The sequence below is a fragment of the Polypterus senegalus genome, chromosome 9, assembly GCF_016835505.1.
Source record: "Polypterus senegalus isolate Bchr_013 chromosome 9, ASM1683550v1, whole genome shotgun sequence".
Taxonomy (NCBI): domain Eukaryota; kingdom Metazoa; phylum Chordata; class Cladistia; order Polypteriformes; family Polypteridae; genus Polypterus; species Polypterus senegalus.
This window is the reverse complement of record NC_053162.1, coordinates 152,151,040-152,169,612: the sequence shown is the minus strand read 5'-3', so window position 1 is coordinate 152,169,612 and position 18,573 is coordinate 152,151,040. Positions and strand designations below refer to the sequence as shown.

At 39.3% G+C, this 18,573-nt stretch overlaps 1 protein-coding gene across 4 annotated transcripts in view; it reads right to left on the bottom strand.

Annotated features, from left to right (window-relative positions):
• Positions 1 to 18,573, bottom strand: part of cadm1a (cell adhesion molecule 1a) — a 1,086,691-nt gene that overhangs the window by 204,605 nt on the left and 863,513 nt on the right. For all 4 annotated transcript variants that reach the window (XM_039764035.1, XM_039764036.1, XM_039764033.1 and 1 more), the window contains exon 3: positions 17,768 to 17,914. In XM_039764035.1, coding sequence (XP_039619969.1) covers positions 17,768 to 17,914 — 147 coding nt within the window. The remainder of the gene's footprint in view (positions 1 to 17,767; positions 17,915 to 18,573) is intronic.

Below are 18,573 nucleotides of genomic sequence, written 5' to 3'. Positions count from 1 at the left end.
CTTCACGTGCGACTGTAAGCTGCTGTCCCACTTTACATGTAAGTGTTGTGTTCCTGGACGTCTGAGTATTCTTAGTCTAAGAAGATATTCCCACTATGCATGAACTGTGATCCTCAATAAGATGGGGGTCTGGTAACTGGCATAATTTCAAAGACTTTATTTTTCTCTTTTGCACCACAGAACTAAGTAGTTAAACATCGAGAATAATTTTCCCAAATGGCTGAGGTCGTTCACAGCCTTCAATCTACAGAGTACAAATAAATAAATATGATGAATGATATATGAAAAATTGATATGATGAACGGTAGGAAAAAATATGACGAGAGTTGCCTATATTTTTTTTGTTTTTTCCTTCAGGTGAAGCAACATAATTGAAAGTTAGTGAAGGGCTATGACAGTGTGCACCTGTGAAGGAAAAAAGTTAAAGATTATTTCCATGCTGAAGTGGAAAGAAGGCAGGAGACCCAACTTTTGGGCTGTATAGCCTTCATCAGATAGCAACATTGTGTCTCTTACCTTCTTCAGCATGGAATTAAGCTTTAAATATTATTTTTGAGCAGAAACACATGTGACACTGCTAAATCCAAGCAACACAATTACAAACATTTTGGTGAAATACAGCACATTTTGTACACATAGGAACCTTCCTTCTAACAAATATACTGCTACAAGTGAATGTTTTGTTATAAATGTGATGTTTAAATAAGAAAGAATTATTACCATCTACTGTATATTACCATCCATGCATCCATTATCCAACCCACTGAATCCTAAAATAGGGTCACGGGGGTCTCCTGGAGCCAATCCCAACCAATACAGGACACAAGGCAGTGACAAATCCTGGGCAGGGTGCCAGCCCACCGCAGACTGTATATTACCATCTTTAATTTTTTTATTGTCTCAAAGAATAAAGGTGATCAGTTGTTTCTCATCAGTATTATCTTTAATGTATTTTCCAATATAGCACTTTTATTCTATTTTTCTTTTTAATTAATTTTATATTTTCCTTATGTTTACAAAAGGTCAGTTTATAGTAGCCAGTCAACATGACAAGCGTATCTTTAGGCATCTCTGAGAAAAACCCAATGGAAGACTCACTGTGAGGCACAGTGCTGACCACTATGACCCTGTGCTGCCTTTAACAAATAAATATACAACATTGTGACTTTCTACAGAAAACACCCCCAGGGCCCATAGATCAACATGTATTTCTTACCACTGGAGCAGGTAAGGTGACTGCTCAGGATCACACATAGCATGTGAGACCTCAAATGACCTGACAAACTTGTGATTTAGTGCCCACTTCTTTACCACTACATCACACTGCCAGCACAGGGAGTCAGCTGTTAAGTGAACATACACGTCTTTGTGATTTGAGTGAAAAATACAGTAGAAATGCAAACTGCACACAAATAGTTACTGGGCTGAGACAGAAAGGCCACTGTCCTGTGCAACTGTGCCCACTGGAAACATAAAATAACATAAAATTTCAAACCTGGCAGCATCATGGGTCATTTCTGAACTGAGGATGCCAGGCCAGGAGTGGGTTTGTGCATTAGCAGGCCTTGCAATAGATCTGTATCTTGTCCAGTTGTCCCTTCCCTTACCTCTGGGGCTTCCAGTCCCCTAAGACTTTGAACTGGACTAAGTCCGCTTATGATATGTTACAGTGCAGTGGGAGAGTATGCAAAAGAGTCGTGTTAAGGGACAACATTTACCATAAATATCTCCTTAACCAAAATGCACATCGCTAACATTGTGACATTTGGTTGCCATGAGCCAAAACTGTTTTGTTACCTTGGTTACAGCTCGGATGCTTTGCACACATTATTACTTAATTCATCTACCGATGTATAGAACGTTACTATATAATAGTGATTAATATAAAAGGCGCAATAAAAATGAGCAATTTACTTAACACCTAAATCTCTTATTTCCCCCTTTTTCAAAATGCTTGAACCCTGGGTACTTGTGTCAGTTCTGTGGGGGCAGCACACTGAATTCTCCTGCTGCACGCCCAGCCTGATATGCTGCACTCACCTGACACGGCCATTCATTTCTGCCTCTCAGGCACGGCACATTTATTTAGCGGGCCACTAGGGAGCTCGAAGTAGAGTCACTTTAATTAAACTGCTCTCTTGATTCCAACTCAAGCTGCTGTTCCTGCTTTGCGGCGGTGTGTTTAAGAACAACCCACAGGCTCTTTGAAAATTCTTCAGTTTCTTATACCAGAGAGGAGCTGATTTGCAATGTGAGTGTGCAAATGGGGAGATGTCTACACTACCAAGAAGAAAAGTAAGGAGGAAAATCTTAAGGAGAACCTGCAATTGTCATTCCCTCACCCTATGCCTGTCTATAGGGGCTGTTCTCATTTTGACTTTTCATTTAGGGGTGCCTGTGGTGGGCTAGTGCCCTGCACGGGGTTTGTTTCCTGCCTTGCACCGTGTGTTGGCTGGGATTGGCTCCAGCAGACCCGTGACAGTGTAGTTAGGACATAGCGGGTTGGATAATGGATGGATGCATTTAGGGGTGCTTGTTCAAGTTATTTTCACCCAGCTGCACTCTGCTCTCTGTTTTTAGAGCTGCTTTTGCAGGTTGTTTGGTGTTTCAGAGTTGCCTTCAGAATTTGACATGGCAGTTTCCTGTGGGGCTGTTTGTGAGGCTTGAGGAATCACTGTTTCACATGAAATAAGAAGTGAAGAAATAAAGTGATGTCTGTACTATTAAGATAGTGCTGTCTTATGTACAGTTCACGTGACATAGCACTCTCAGACCCACTTAATCCAATTCAGGATCCTAGGGACAAAAGTCTGTCCTGGCATCATCAGGCGCAAGGCAGGAGTCAGCCCTAAACACATTATGGACATATTATTAATACTATTATCATCTCTATATATATTTAAAATCCCACATCTGTCTGTCTGTCTGTCTGTATGCGTGTCTGCTTTTCACGGGAGAATGACTTAACGGATTTACATCAGGTTTTTTCTATAATTTGCTGGAACACGATTGATTTTGCGACTTCTGTCATCGTGCTAAGTATTACAGTTCGCTTGTAGGAGTGATATATTCACGCTAATCTGAGACACAGGCTGCAGACCAAGGGGAGGGGGAAGCGTGATGCCGGGCGAGGCCCTCCTCACTCATACGTCAGTCTTTATTCGAATCAGTGTACCTCTGGTCACATGTTGGAGCGGACCTTGCCTCTGCTTAGCTAGCGATACCTGTTTGTTTATTGATTTTTAAAGTTTGTCCTGTTTCAGTTCTACGTGGGCAGAGCCAAGGGGGACAGCTAGTTATTAATACATGCAACGTGGCATTCTCAGACTCTCTTTATACAATTCAGGGTTGCTATTATTATTATTATTAAGATAACAATCGTAAATTTGCTTAATATTATTCAGGTTTGCAGGCACAGAAGACTATACAGTTATATCATTACAGAAGGACTTGGATAGCATACAGGCTTGGGCAGATTTGTGGCAGATGAAATTTAATGTCAGTAAATGTAAAGTATTACACATAGGAAGTAAAAATGTTAGGTTTGAATACACAATGGGCGGTCGGAAAATCGAAAGTACACCTTATGAGAAGGATTTAGGAGTCATAGTGGACTCCAAGCTATCGACTTCCTGACAATGTTCAGAAGCCATTAAGAAGGCTAACAGAATGTTAGGTTGTATAGCACGATCTGTGGAGTACAAGTCCAAGGAGGTTATGCTCAACCTTTATAATGCACTGGTGGGGCCTCATCTTGAGTACTGTGTTCAGTTTTGGTCTCCAGGCTACAAAAAGGACATAGCAGCACTAGAAAAGGTCCAGAGAAGAGTGACTAGGCTGATTCCAGGGCTACAGGGGTTGAATTATGAGGAAAGATTAAAAGAGCTGAGCCTATACAGTTAAAAAAAAAAGAAGATTAAAAGGTGACATGATTGAAGTGTTTAAAATTATGAAGGGAATTAATACAGTGGATCGAGACCTGTATTTTAAAATGAGTTCATCAAGAACATGGGGACACAGTTGGAAACTTGTTAAGGGTAAATTTCGCACAAACATTAGGAAGTTTTTCTGTACACAAAGAACGATAGACACTTGGAATAAGCTACCAAGTAGTGTGGTAGACAGTAAGACGTTAGGGAGTTTCAAAACTCGACTTAATGTTTTCTTGGAGCAAACAAGTGGATAGGACTGGCGAGCTTTGTTGGGCTGAATGGCCTGTTCTCGTCTAGATTGTTCTAATGTTCTAATACCAGCAATATTGATCACAAGGCAGGCATCAGCCATGAAAAAGGCACCACTCCAAAGCTTGATCTACTATTATCATCCTTATTATTTTAAAAAAAAATTGCTCAGCTTCTGCTTGACGTTGTTAACAGAGAATCCTCAGAATTTTTCAGGTGTTGTTGCTGTTTGATGGCCAAGAACTTGTGAAGTATGTGGGCTGTTCTGAGGAGGACACTCTTCTGCACCTGCACAGCATACGGCACATGTTGGGCAGTTCATTGAGGTGTTTTTGGTGTCTAATGGTTCCAAGTTCTCTGACTACAACAAGAATCACATAAGCCTTTGTGTTCAATGTGCACAAGATGTCTGCCACAAGGGTTTGTAGGTGTTTAGCTTTTCTGCTTCCATGAAAGAGGCCTCTGGAATTGCTACTCTGATGGAGAGGCACAGTTTTTTACTTCAGTCATGGAGTGTGACGTCTGCTCAGTATTGCATAATGGTTAAGGCTTTGGATTTCAAACCCTGAGGTCGTGGGTTCAAATCCCGTGACTTACACTATGTGACCCTGAGCAAGTCACTTGACCTGCCTGTGCTCCACTTGGAAAAATGAAAATAACTGTAACCAATTATATCTCAAATGTCAGAAATTGCCTTGGATAAAAGTGTCAGCCAAGAAATAAATATTAGGTAACAATTGGTGTTCACTGCCATGCTTGCTCTGTTATTAACATAACATTCACAAACTTGCTTAATCCAACTGAGGTGTATGGGGCTAGGGGCCTACACTGGCAACATTGAGAGCATGGCAAGAAGCAGCCCTGAACAAAGTGCCTGTCCATTACAGAATGTGATTATTATTATTATTATTATTATTATAACATTCTCAGATTCTCTTAATCCAATTTAGGCTTGGGTGGGGGGTAAGAGTCTATCCCATGCAAGACAGGAATCAGCCCTGTGTATGGCACCATCCCATCATGTCAAATATTAATAGTAGGAGTAATAGTAGCATTAGTATTGGTGTTATTATACAGGTATATAACATAATACTGTATTCTCATACAGAATGTCATAATCCATTTCAGGGTCAGAAGGGGGCCGAAGCCTATTCTGGCAGTAATGGGTGTAAGGCAGGAACCATCTCAGCACAGATTGCCAGCACATTATAGGAATCATTATTATTATCATTGTTGTACAGTATATAACAACATTCTCTTACTCGTATAACTCATTTCAGTGTCATGGGAGGCAGAAGTCCATGACAGGGCCCACATACTCAAATCTCACAATTGTAGGACTTTATTGTTCCTTAAATGTTCCCCTTTGTCACTTTTTTCTCTTTCTAATGAATTTCAGACAGCTCCTTTGGGGTTCACTGCACAAATCATATTTTTAATCACGGTGTTTTGTGTGCCTGGAGAAAGACTATGACATCAGTTCATTACAGCAAATGTATGAATAGGTGGGCACCTTGGCAGATCCAATTCGGCACCAGCCAAATGTACCAGGGAATCTCTGTACAGCCAGCTTAGTTCTTTGGCATTTTGGATTTCAGTCGCTTTCTGGCAGCCTGGGGTCTTAGGAAACCCAATTGAATGCACACATTTTGCTATCATTTCCCCCATGCCCAACACAGACCAGAATATTGTCCAATCAGTATTCTAGCCGGGATCTTCCTGTTAAAACTGGAATACACTTATTAATGTTTTAGTAATGACTTAATTATTTCCTATCACAATTTTGACACAGCATATTATAAACTACATTGCTTGCATCCTTGTCCACTGGGCGTTTTTAAATTTTCGTGTGATGTGGAATTGATACATTGAATTAAATCATTAGCTCTTATCTGTACTGCGCCTGACAAAGCCTCTTCAGCCTCCAGGACAAGTCCTCTAATTAGGCATGCCTTCTGCGCCTGCATGCTCACACCAAGTATTTAATAAATAAAGATGAGCAGATAGTATGTACACACAATAGCTGGCCCTGCTTTACTACAAAACTCAGGTTCACTTTAAAATACCACCCCACCCTGTCCATTATGTGGGCCCCTAATTGGGGTATTATTGCTGAGTTTTTAAATGAATGCTTCATGTTTTATACACACAGAATTTTTATAAGTTGCTTTTCAGAATCCAGATCTTGTGCCTGGTTGTTGTCTGTGTGGAATTTCCATGGTCTTCCCATTTGCCTTTCTCTTCTCTCACGTTTTAAGGACATGTCCATTCATCCATCAATTTCCCAAACTTGCTTTATACTGAGCAGGGTTGTGACAGCCTATCTCAGCAAGCATTGCATGAACAGTGTGCCAGCCCATCACAGGGATAACAAACATACACCTACAAACACACACACAAGCCTATTTAACACTAATAATCCACCAAACCTGCATGTCTTTGGACTGTGGGTGAAAACCAAAGCACCCGGAGGAACCCACGTGGACACAGTGAGAATACGCCAATTTCACACAGGGAAGACGCAGAATGTGAAACCCTGTCTCCTTGCTTCAAATCAGCAGAGCTACCACTGCACCATCATGCCACCCTCAAAAGCATGTATGCCAAGTTAATTGGTGAATCCAAACTTAACTCCAAATGATGTTCCATGTTCAATTTTCACCTTTGCGTCAGGCAAGATACTTCATTTGCTGGTGTTTCAGTTGTGAAAAAGATCCATAAGCAGTTATAATGCAAATGTAATTATGTGGATAAAGGTGCTATTCAATTCCAAAGTAATTATTTCAAGCGGACAAACGACTTAACACATGCATCTTAGGGGATGCACAAGAAAATGAGAGTATCTGTAGAAAAATCAAGAAGACATAGGAAGAACATGTGAACTCCATACAGACAAGTGGCAAGGTAAAAGACTTAAAGGGAAAGTTCAGTATTGATCAAGTTGAAGGTATTTCTTAATAATCCCGGTAAAAATTAATTTTCATGTTTGGACACAGACCCTATCACCTCGGTTTTATAATGCTAGGTGTTTTTAAAATTTATAAACAACTAGCTGTCCCCCGCGGCTCCATCTGCGTAGTAGTGAAACAGGACAAACTTTAAAAATCAATAAACAAACAGAGGCAGACAGACTCGAATGGAGGCTGGCCTGTGAGTTAGGATCTGTCTCGGATTAGCACAAATAAATTACTCCTGCAAGCGAACTATGATACTGACCATGATGAGAGAAATCGCAAAATCAACCGTAATGTCCAGCAAATTATAGAAAAAAAACCCAATCTAAATCTGTGAAGTCCTTCTCTCGTTCACTAGCTAAGCAGAGGCAAGGTATGCTCCAAGGCTGGCGCATGAGTGAGAACAGCCCTGCCTGGCTCCCCACTCTTGACGTCATGCTTTCCCCTTCCCTCTGCTCGCTGCTTCTGACTCGGATTAGCACAAATAAATCACTCTTGCAAGCGCAATTAGGGAGGTCACAAAATCAACTGGAATGTTCCAGAAAATTATAGAAAAAAAACCTGATCTAAATCCAATAAGTAGTTCTCTCGTGAAAAGCGGACAGACATACAGACAGACGCTGGATTTTATACATATAGAGATTATTCACTTCAGGACACACTTCATATTACAAGTAATTAACTACATTGATTATACTTGAAAAATAATTGAAACTATCCATTAAATCAGGGGATTGCGTCAACAGCCACCATGCCACCTAACTTCGTTATAGACTAGCAAAAAAACAGGGTTGCTAGTTTTGGATTGACAAATTTTCTGATCTATCAAAATAACATTTCAGTATATTACAAATATATATTTGAAATATTACTGAGTAGTAATTTCAAAGGCCCCAAAGTACTCACTTATTTCCATCCGGGCTGTAAATGGTCAGAACCTACTGTACTGTAGGCACACCTGTGCAAGGTGGACACCAACCCTGGATGGTACACCAGTCCATCACAGGGTACACTTATACGGACATACACAAACTAACTTGTACTGGACCAATTTAAAATCTCCAATTAATCTAACAGGCACCCCATTAGGGAGTAGCACTGTTCCATAGTCCAGGGTTTGAACCTGGCATGTAATTTGCAAGTTCTCCCCGTGTCTGCATGGGGTTTCCTCCCACATCCTCATAAAAGGGAAGGTCTGTTCCTTAACTGGCCCTAAGTGTGAGTGAACCTAGTAATGGACTGGAGCTCCATTCAGATTTGGCTCCTGCCATGTGTCTTATGCCCTCAAGATAGGTGCTAGGCCTCCACACACTCCTCAGAAATAGATTATGTAGGTCACGGCTTTAGGATCAAAACCAGAGTACCCTGAGAAGAGCCCACTTATGAAGAACATGCAAACCTGACACGCGTAGTGCCCAGGAAAATACTGGAGGCCAGAATGCTAGAGCAGTACAAACTACTGCGCCAATAAGAAGACATTAAAAATGACTCAATGTGGTATTAACTTCATGTAAACAAAAAAGTGAAATTAGGTGTGTGCTAGCACTGTGTCCAGTTATAACAGAATTGGTGAAACCAGGTTTCAGTCGGCTGTGCCGTGAGTCAAGAGAAAGTTAGTTCACTGGGATTAATTACTACACAGGACATGAAAAATCCTGATCAAAAAGAGAGGCGTCTCTTATAAGCTTATACTTCTGCTGTTGCCACCAATGTACTACATGATGAACTCATAATAATGGTTTACCATATTTGCTCCAAAATCGTACAGCAAATTAAAGAGCAGTGTTTTTATTTTTGAAAAATGATTACTTTTTAATAACTGTTTAACTGTCTCACCTATCCAGAGACCTGACAATACTTTGTAAGAAACTTCACAGAGCATTCGAAAGCTGCTTATTCCAATCCAGGACTGTGGAAGAGCTGGAATCTACCCTATCAGAACAGATTTTTAATTTCAACGTTTATATTGTAATTTGATGTGTGCCAGTCTTGGCACATATCTGTGTGGACTTGAGTATGTGTGAGGGTTTTCTTAACGTGCTTCATGTAACGATCCGGGTCGGCTCCATGTTCCCGGTTGAGTTTGGAAGCCTCTTGAACCCAAACCAATGATAGTCATGTACCGAAATCAGCGCGGCAAAAGAGGACACCCACAGTAAGGGGTTGGTGTAAAAAAGCGTCAAGTGCTTTTATTTAAAATCAACTCCAAAACAAACAGAACTGAATCATATCTCTTTAATACATAAATAATCCATAAAAATGGTGACAACTGTGGTGGTTAAAAATCCCATAAATAAATCCATAAAAATGAAGTTACCATCCCGGATCAGTTCCTTTAAAAAAACTCACGAGACCCAATCCTTCCATCTAGAATTGACATCTCCTCCACTTACCCTGACTGGGCACTTACAGAGGAGATGTCCTACCAACAGGTGCAGTCAGCCATCTGTTCCCGACTCAGGTGTCCATTGCCAGGCCCTTGACAATCATGGGATGCTGTGCCGAGCCACACACTTCTCCCGTGGTCAGTCCCTCAGCATCTGCGAGAGACACCACACATTGGGTCGCTCCTACTTCTAGGCATTGCTCAGTAGGAGCGGCCCTTCCTCATCCTCAGGCTCCTGCAGCCTGCCCCCATTCTCTACAGCATGGACTCACTCCCTCCTCTCTCTCTCTTTCTCTTCTTTCTTTCCTTTTTTCACTTTAACCTCCACTCTTCTCTGTTCTTCCTCTTCTTTTTTTTTCTATCTCTCCCTGTCTGATGTGCAAGCTCTTCTTTATATGGCCTGACTAGGAGCAGTTGCGATGTGCTGCTACCTCGAAGGCATGCATGCTGCACCCTGACTGATCTGCTCTCCATGCACATGAGTGCTAAATTCGAGCCTGCACACTCTCGGGTTGTGATTATTTATTTAAACCTGGTCCTACGCCATGAACCACTTATCACACCCCAACTATCCGATCAACCCAGAAAGATGTGCATCTTAGGGTTAACTGTGATGGTGTGCCTCAATGCCCCTTGTGATAAACGGGTTCCCCATTCCAGAGTCTGTTCTCGCTTTGGGTCTACTGCAGCCTTTATAGTTTTGGCTCCCAGAAAAAACAAAATGGATAAAAACGGGCTACACATCACTTGGATAGGCTTTCAAAAAGTGATTGATCCATTTATTATCTGAATCTGATTTTCCTATTACAGGGTGTCAGAGTGTTAAAAGCCTAACCCAGGAGCACTGGGTACCAGGCATTATCCAATATATACAGTTACCAGTTGTCTTAACAGAGCATCACAGGGTGAAGACCAGCTACATCATCGGGTTCCAAATTCCTGTCCACATACTGTGGGGGGCTTGCGCATTCCTTCCATGATCACTTTTGTTATGTCCCAAATCTTAGGGACATGCAGGTTAAGCAGATCGGTCCTCCTAAATCTGGCTCTGAGTGCCAGAGGAAGCCCTGTTGACTCCGCCGACTCCTAAAGCCACCAGCACAGTGTTAGAAAATGAATAAATTTGAGCAATTAGCTCAATCTGCTTATCATTAGAATGTAAGTGGAAAAATTGAGTAAAGAGAGGAAACCCACATGGACAACAGGAGAACATAAAAACTTTAATCAGTGACTGGGTCAGAAGTCAAACCCAGGGCTCTGGATCTACATGGCAGCATCTGTGGCATTCTGCTTTCTACAATTAGGGTATGCAAGGCAAATAAATAAATAAAAACAAATATTTAAATAATAGTAGTAGTAATGAACAAATGGTTCTAAAAAGAAACAGTCCATAATTTCATATTTACAAATATAATATTGTCACAATATACACTTGGTTTCTTTTGTTAGAATTCTTCTTTTTCCTCTAAAACATAGCATTTATAACTTGTTCCACTGAATACAAGAAGGGAAAGCGTGCACACCATTTATCACAAGCAACCATAATCAGTTCTGATTACTGAGCTTTAAAGGAGCTTATCAAAGTTTTATTAAGCAGAAAAGAGAAATTGCTTAGGCCTTCCAGATCCAGCTTGAAATGTCCTTAAATGTTAATGATACTTGAGTAATAAAAAAGGGAGCACAAGAAAGGAAAAGAACATGGAACTCTGAGTGTAACATACATGGCATAACATAACCTAACAGGCCATAGGGAACATAAAAAGGGAAAGGGACATACAGGGTATGACATAACTCATATGACATGGAGTAACAGGACACAACATGACATAGCATGACTAGACATGACATAATTAGATATGGATAAGCAAATAAGAATTTCTGTCTACTCTGTATACTTGATGGTACCACCATTGATACTTTTATTATAACAGACCATTGCATGACATAACAGAACAGAATAAAACATGACATGATGTGCCATAATGGGACATAACATTGCAAGACATTTCATGGCAGGCCACAACATAATAATACACAAAATGTGTTCACACAGTTTGGCTGAAAATGACATAAAAAGGACATAACAAGGCCTGACATATGGTGATATAATTTAATGGGACATAACATCTATATATATATATATAATTCACTAAGGCAAGACAACCATGGAAAGCATGCCGGAAGGGGCGTGGACTCACTGAGCCGCCGACAAGTAAGACACCTATGGCGCACGCAGAAGGAGCCATGCCCACCAACTCCTGGCACCTCTGAACCACATTGACTGTTCATAGAGGCATGTTTCTCGCGGAGGTGAATCGCCATATGCAGCGTGTTAAACGGTTTGCAAGGGGTATCCCATGGGATCCTTAAAACAATCCTTTATAACTGAGGTTAAAACACAATGAAGTAAGCAGTCTTTAAAAAACGAGTTTTCGGTTACGACCGCGTGCACCATAGCAAACTGTTTTACTGTGTTGGTTCGTTCCGTGCATTGTTATAATGTTGCTTTTCTTGCTGATTTATTACATTACCGATTTTTCAAATGTTAATTTTCTCCCTGTGCTTAAAAATCATTAAAAAACCGGCCTGATTATGTGGCGTATGGTACGCCGCGGGTTGGATAGTAATGATATAAAAGGGAAGAAAACACATAGTTTAGAATGTAATATAATATAACAAAACATGGTCTGTCAGACCATAAAATAATAGCATGACAGGACATATATAACATGAATTGACATGATAACACAACATAATAAGACATAACATAATGGGGTTAAAATTAACATGACCTGACATAAGGACAAAAATTGGACAAAAAGGACCAAACCAACTAAAACATAACAAGATATAGCATGTCAGTACATGACATGTGATGACCTAAAATATCACAAGGTATCACATAATAGGACATAACATGGCATAACATGACAGTACATAAGATAACAGAACATACATACTAGTAACATGACATGGCATAACATACGATAACATTAAAGGACATAGCATGACAGCACATAAAATAATAGAACATAATATAACAGGACAAGACATGATATAACATGATATAAAAGGACTAAGCATGACATATGTAACATAATAGGACATGATATAATGTGATAACATGACATGGCATGATATGATATGCCATAACAGAACATGATAGGGCATGATATAAAATAGTATTTTCACATCAGCTTTCTCTTTTACCAGGTGGATAATAAAAATAAAGATGACCAAAACATCTCACAAACAATTCATATTGTAAGATAACAGGTTTTATTTTGTTGTCATGAGAGAAGCCCAGCGATTAGGATGAGAACAGCCAGTTGAGGTGTATTGGGCATGTCATAAGAATGCCCCGCCAGTTGGCCAAACTCCAACCCCCCTCGGAGCTGCTCTGGGCACACCCCATATGGTGGAGACCCCTGCAGCAGACCCAGGAAAAGTTGGAGGGATTAAATCTCTTGGCTAGCTTCGGAATGCCTAGAAATTCTCCAGGAAGACCTGGAATTAGTTCTAACAGTTGTTGAAGAGGATGGTAACTTCTATATGGTGAGCAATCACTTATCAAATGATTTCCTGCATTCAAGCACTTCTACAAACAGCCACAATAGTATTTAATATTTATAACTTCTAAATGCTATATGTGCTGACATGTCTATATGTTGTGTATGAATGACGGTTTAGGCCACAGAACGAAGCTCACGTGAATGTGTTCTAAGCGTATGTTGATAAACACGCTCACAGCAGGATATGTCGGGTGGCAATGACTCACAGACAGCTGTTACAATCCATGCAGCTCTTGCCATTCTCACAGGAACTGACACTCTGCAAACTTAATTATCTACTCATCAGTCTTTGGAGCTGGCGTTTAAAGTCAGAGGGTCATTAGAAGCTGGAGTCAGTAAAAGAACTGACAGGGCTGACTACAGGGACAGCTCGCCATTCCTATGTCCAGTAAAATACAACCAAAAGAAGAAATGACAGGGTCAGTCTATTAAACATTTAAACATGCACAGCATGCACATCCTTATTTTATATATTAACACAGAAGTCTGTGTCTTTGGTACTGATTTATGCCAACTGTTTTTGCAAAATTTCTTTTTTTTATATTTGGGCCCACTAGAAGCAGGTCAGTAAGGTGGGTACCTGCATATAGTGAGGTAGATGTAGTTAAGTAAGTAAAACAGAGAGAGTTCAATCATAGAGTTTCATATTAACGCTAATTGAAATATTTAAACCATGTTCTTTTGCCTTGTCTAGCTTAAGGACGTTCTTTATTTGTTTATTCTTTTTCTGTTTTTCAAATATTATTTTTTCATATTATGGTTAACCCTTTTTTATCTTTGTCTTTATTGTAATATAATATCATATGATTTTGATTACTATTGTGGTTTTTAATATACTGTATTATTATATATTTTATTATATTATTATTATATTACAATTGTGTCCTTTGTCCGTATTATATGTCTTAGTTATCTCTCTTTCCTTTATGTAGAACTCGAGGAGGCAGGGCCACCTACTGACAGAGCTGGAAAACTGCCCCTAATTTATAAAAATGTAAACTTTTTTGCTCACTGCAGTTTTGGCAGCGTGTTTAGGATTAAAGCATTTTATTGTTGCTTCTTTTATACTGGATTTACTGGCTTTGTGTTTAGACTGCAAGTAATGAGAAGTCAAGTAAAATGACCCCTTTTATTGACTAATTAAAAAGATTACAATATGGAAGCTTTCCATATTAGTTAACACAGTACAACACCCTAATACTATGTTTAGACTAGATATTTAAAAAGCCTTTGCTCCATTTTTGGGCCTGTGCAGGCAGAAGCCTGCTACTTGAGCTTAAGGCCAGACTGTTGGGGTTGAGGCCTGGTCAATATAGGCCCGTGAAAACGGCAGATCTGGAATTTAGTTGTTCTTTGAGGCGTTTACCCCTTTTATTAGTTGTGAATGGTAGGAATCTCAACAGGTTTTTAATGTCACATCTTGTTTTCTTCATTTGTCTCCTCCTCAATAATAAATGTTACATGAGCCAGTAGTGTGTTTTGTGCCTTCTGTTTATATTTGTTTTGGTTCCTGATATAACATTAAACACAAGATTTGTTCAACATAACACAATGTAACATTTGCAAATCCAAACTCAAAAATAGAATTGAACTTTTACTCTGTTTTTCTTGGTGACGGTTGTAGTAGGAACATGGTTAGCTGGACTGAGCAGGAATCCCAACTCACAGAAACGTCCTGGGGAACTACCCAGATTAAGGGATAGTCCAAGAACCCACAATATGGGTGCCCTTTGGCTGTCTTCATTTTCAAAATTTTTTTGGAAAGAAGGCTGTGTGCCTTCTTTGACTTCTTCTGACTATGGGTGATTGTTTTGGGAAAGAAAACTGCTTGCCTTTTTTCACTAAACAATCGCCCACAGTCAATTGTAGTCAGAAAGGAGTTACAAAAGTCATTCACTAAAAAATCCTATTTAATAACAAAAGGCAAAACACTACCTTGAAAGTCAAAAGAAAGAAGTAAGTCAAAACCAGAATATCGAACACTAAACTTTGCATGAGCACTAGGCACTAGGCCACTGGACAATACAGCTGACACAATTGGATTATCTTATATATAAACATCTATACGTGGAAGTGTGTGTGTCTGTCTGGCCCGGAAGTGAGAGGTGAAGTCAGGGTGAGGGCGCAAAGCAAAACCTCCTAAGAGAGAGATGCCCAGAGTAGTTCCTTTCAATTACCTGACATCTCTACATTTCAATTTTTTTTCTGATGATTTCAATAGCTTCTAGGACCCTGAGCTTTTTACAGCATGGGCTTACATAGCTAGTATACTATATATATAGGATATTATATATTGTATCAGGAGGTTGGACCGTAACAACTCATAGAAACTCCTTGCTTGCATGCACACAGTTGAAATAAAGCAAAAAAAGAATTAAAAAATATTTCAAACACAGAAAATAAAATTCAAATTAATACATTTTGGAACATAAAACTCTAGTCAAATTTTTAAAAATTATTCTGAGTGCAAAAAAAAACCACAAACACCTTGCTTTGTAATGACAATGCCAGCTCCGGGATTTAACTAAAAGCAGTTCTTTATAATTCTTCCATGCCTGTAGTTTGACATGTTCCTTTTTCCTTCAGATAATGTTAACTCTATTGTCTTGTTCTTTTTGTCCACCAAGAATTAATACCAGCCTATCAATTCATATTATGGTCTGTCCTCAATATCCAAAAAATAACATCAAAAGATAGGCCTGCTTTTGAAAAGAACATTATTAATAGACATCTTACAATAGGAAAACTGTCCTTATATGAAACAGTTGTCTAATAAGGCGAGGAAAAAGTGGTTTACAAAAAAGGCTACATGTGACTTAAACAAATTCAGAACATTAGTTACAATTTGGTAGCTCTCTAACAATTAGTTAGAATTAGACTTCCAGCCCACACTAGCAAAAATGTAGCCATGGATGAGGAAGGGAGAGGGACTGTAAAATATCCTGGCCCACCATATCCCAATAAGGTTCCTTTATATATAAAGCAAAACCACTCAGTCAATCCACAAAAGAAAAATCAGCAAAAGGACTTACAAAAGTGAAACTCAAAAATATAATATGAAGTTCAGAAGGAGACCCAAATAGCAGTGGCAAGAAAACGGTTCACCGACAAAAGCGCGATAGACATATGCGCCCTGACAAAACCGCGACCGACAAATGAGTGCCGACAAACCCGCTAACTGGTTTTCGAAAAATGCGCGCCGTCAAAATCACCACCACAAAATCGCGAGAGAGGCCAAGAGAGTGGGACGCCCTTGCTGCAATTCTTCCTACATATGCAGGGCGTGATCTTAAGGACTATCTGCGTGCCGTGCTGATGGCATGCCGCATCTCATAATATTGACTTCTAAAATAAACATTATTATATATGCTTTAAACTAGTTATTCATATTTAATGAAACTTAAGCGATTTTGTCGGGGCGATTTTGACGGCGCGTTTTAATCAGCGCTATTTTGTCGGCGCGCATATGTCTATCACGCAAATGTCAGGTCACACAAGAAAACATATGACTGCACACAGGCAGAGTGTTCCTCAAACCTTTAAAGGCCAGATACCAGTTTCAGAGGGTGCAATCCCCTTAGGCTTAACATATAAAAATCAAACAGCATAAGAAAAAGAACAAAGAAATTCTTAATTAACATGAATTCAACATAATACAGTAATAATACATAAAACCAAATGCATTGAGAAATAATAAAACGTAAACAGAAAGAAGACACAAGCATAATTCAGCAATATGCAAGCAAAAATAATTTAAAAGAAGAAAAAGAGAAACATAATAAGAAGAGATACCTGAGCCAAAGTCGAGACCCCATGGCTCTTCCATAACACCAGCTATATATAGGAGAATGGATGGTGGGTCACTGCAGAATTTGTCTAAGAGATTTCTGTCATACATTAACACAGTAGGTCTATGTCATGGTTCAGCCGGCTTGGGTTCAAAAAACTCAATTCTGTTCATTATGTCTGTTTTGTATGTTAATATCGTTGATGGTTTAGTTTCTTTATGTCTCCACATCTTTTTCTATGCACCTTGTGTTGTACGAATGGCCACTTGCCCATCTCCGACAAAGAACAGCCCTCCGCCCTACATAGACTGAGGTCCTTTGCAGTTCATGGTCAATGTGATGGGTGGGTTGTGAGTTTCTCATGTATTTATTGCCATTGTGATCATGTTTATGACCTTTTTCTCTGTATTTTGACTTTATTGTTGGGATTTCATATTGGATATGACACTTGGATTGCATTCTGTGTTTTTTTTGTGCATTTCTGAGCTTGTGTGTTTTTTTTAATAATAAGAATTTATAAAGATTCTTCATTATTCTTTTTCTGACTAGCTGGGGTTTGACGGTTCCCCCCTCTAGTGGGTATTTTGAGAATTTTTGGGACTTTTGTGCTTGGGAACTCTAGTTTACAACAGTCAATGCCTCAGTGTTATTAAGTTTACTATGAATTCTATAAGTGAGGCACAATTTTATACAAATAAATCACATTTTAACAGGAAAAAAAGGATTCAGCATAAGTCCATTTTATTTCATGTAGCACCTTTCAAATGTTAATAAAATAATTTTTCCAGTTTTATTTCAATATTATTCATTTTTGCCTAGTGTTACAAATTGCAAAACTTGCTACAATAAAAATATATTATGCAGTAAATGCTGTGTCAGGACTTACGTCTTACATCCCTGAAGTAGATGGTCTGTCTGTTTGGATTGAGGAGCTGAATAACAGAGTCGTCGTTGTCTTTAACTCGGCAGCTGATGGTGGCTGTCTCTCCCTCCACCACTGAGACATTATCAGTCTCCAGGTTTTGACCAAATGCTGTAAAAAAAAAAAGAGAAAAGCCTTACAACAAGCACATCATCATCGTGGCCATATTTCAACAAGAAACATCAAAGGCTCAAAAAGAAATAAAACTATTGCTTGCTTATGTACTGTATAAAATCACATGTAAATACTTTTATAATATACTGTATAAGTACTTAATTAACAAGCCTGTAGTCCTCTCCAATCCTTAAATTAGATCAATCTAACCTCAGGTAACAAACAACACATACTTAGGATTCTTATTCTACAAATGCAGAAGTCAAGTGTGAAAAAGTAAGTACACCCCATGATTCTGTAGCTTGTACAATCACACTCAGCATACACCATATATACAGTAGTTACACAATAATACAAATTAAATTATTTGCCTATAGCTCACACTGCAGTCTCACTGGCAGCCACCAGAGGGCAAGCATAAGTTCATATTAGATGTCCCCTTGCTCATCACTTTCTTAAATGCTAAATCAGTTCAAAAAGGGACTTCAACGTGAACCTTTGTTAACCTGGCAACATCAGAGCCGACTGTAACAGCAGCCATGGCAGGTGGATGGCCTCCTACTGTACTGTAAGTGTTTTCTGGCAGTGTCAGTTAGGTATGGAATTAGTGTGTTCTCCTAAGTGCAGCCAAGAGTGCATATATAAAGTATAAATGC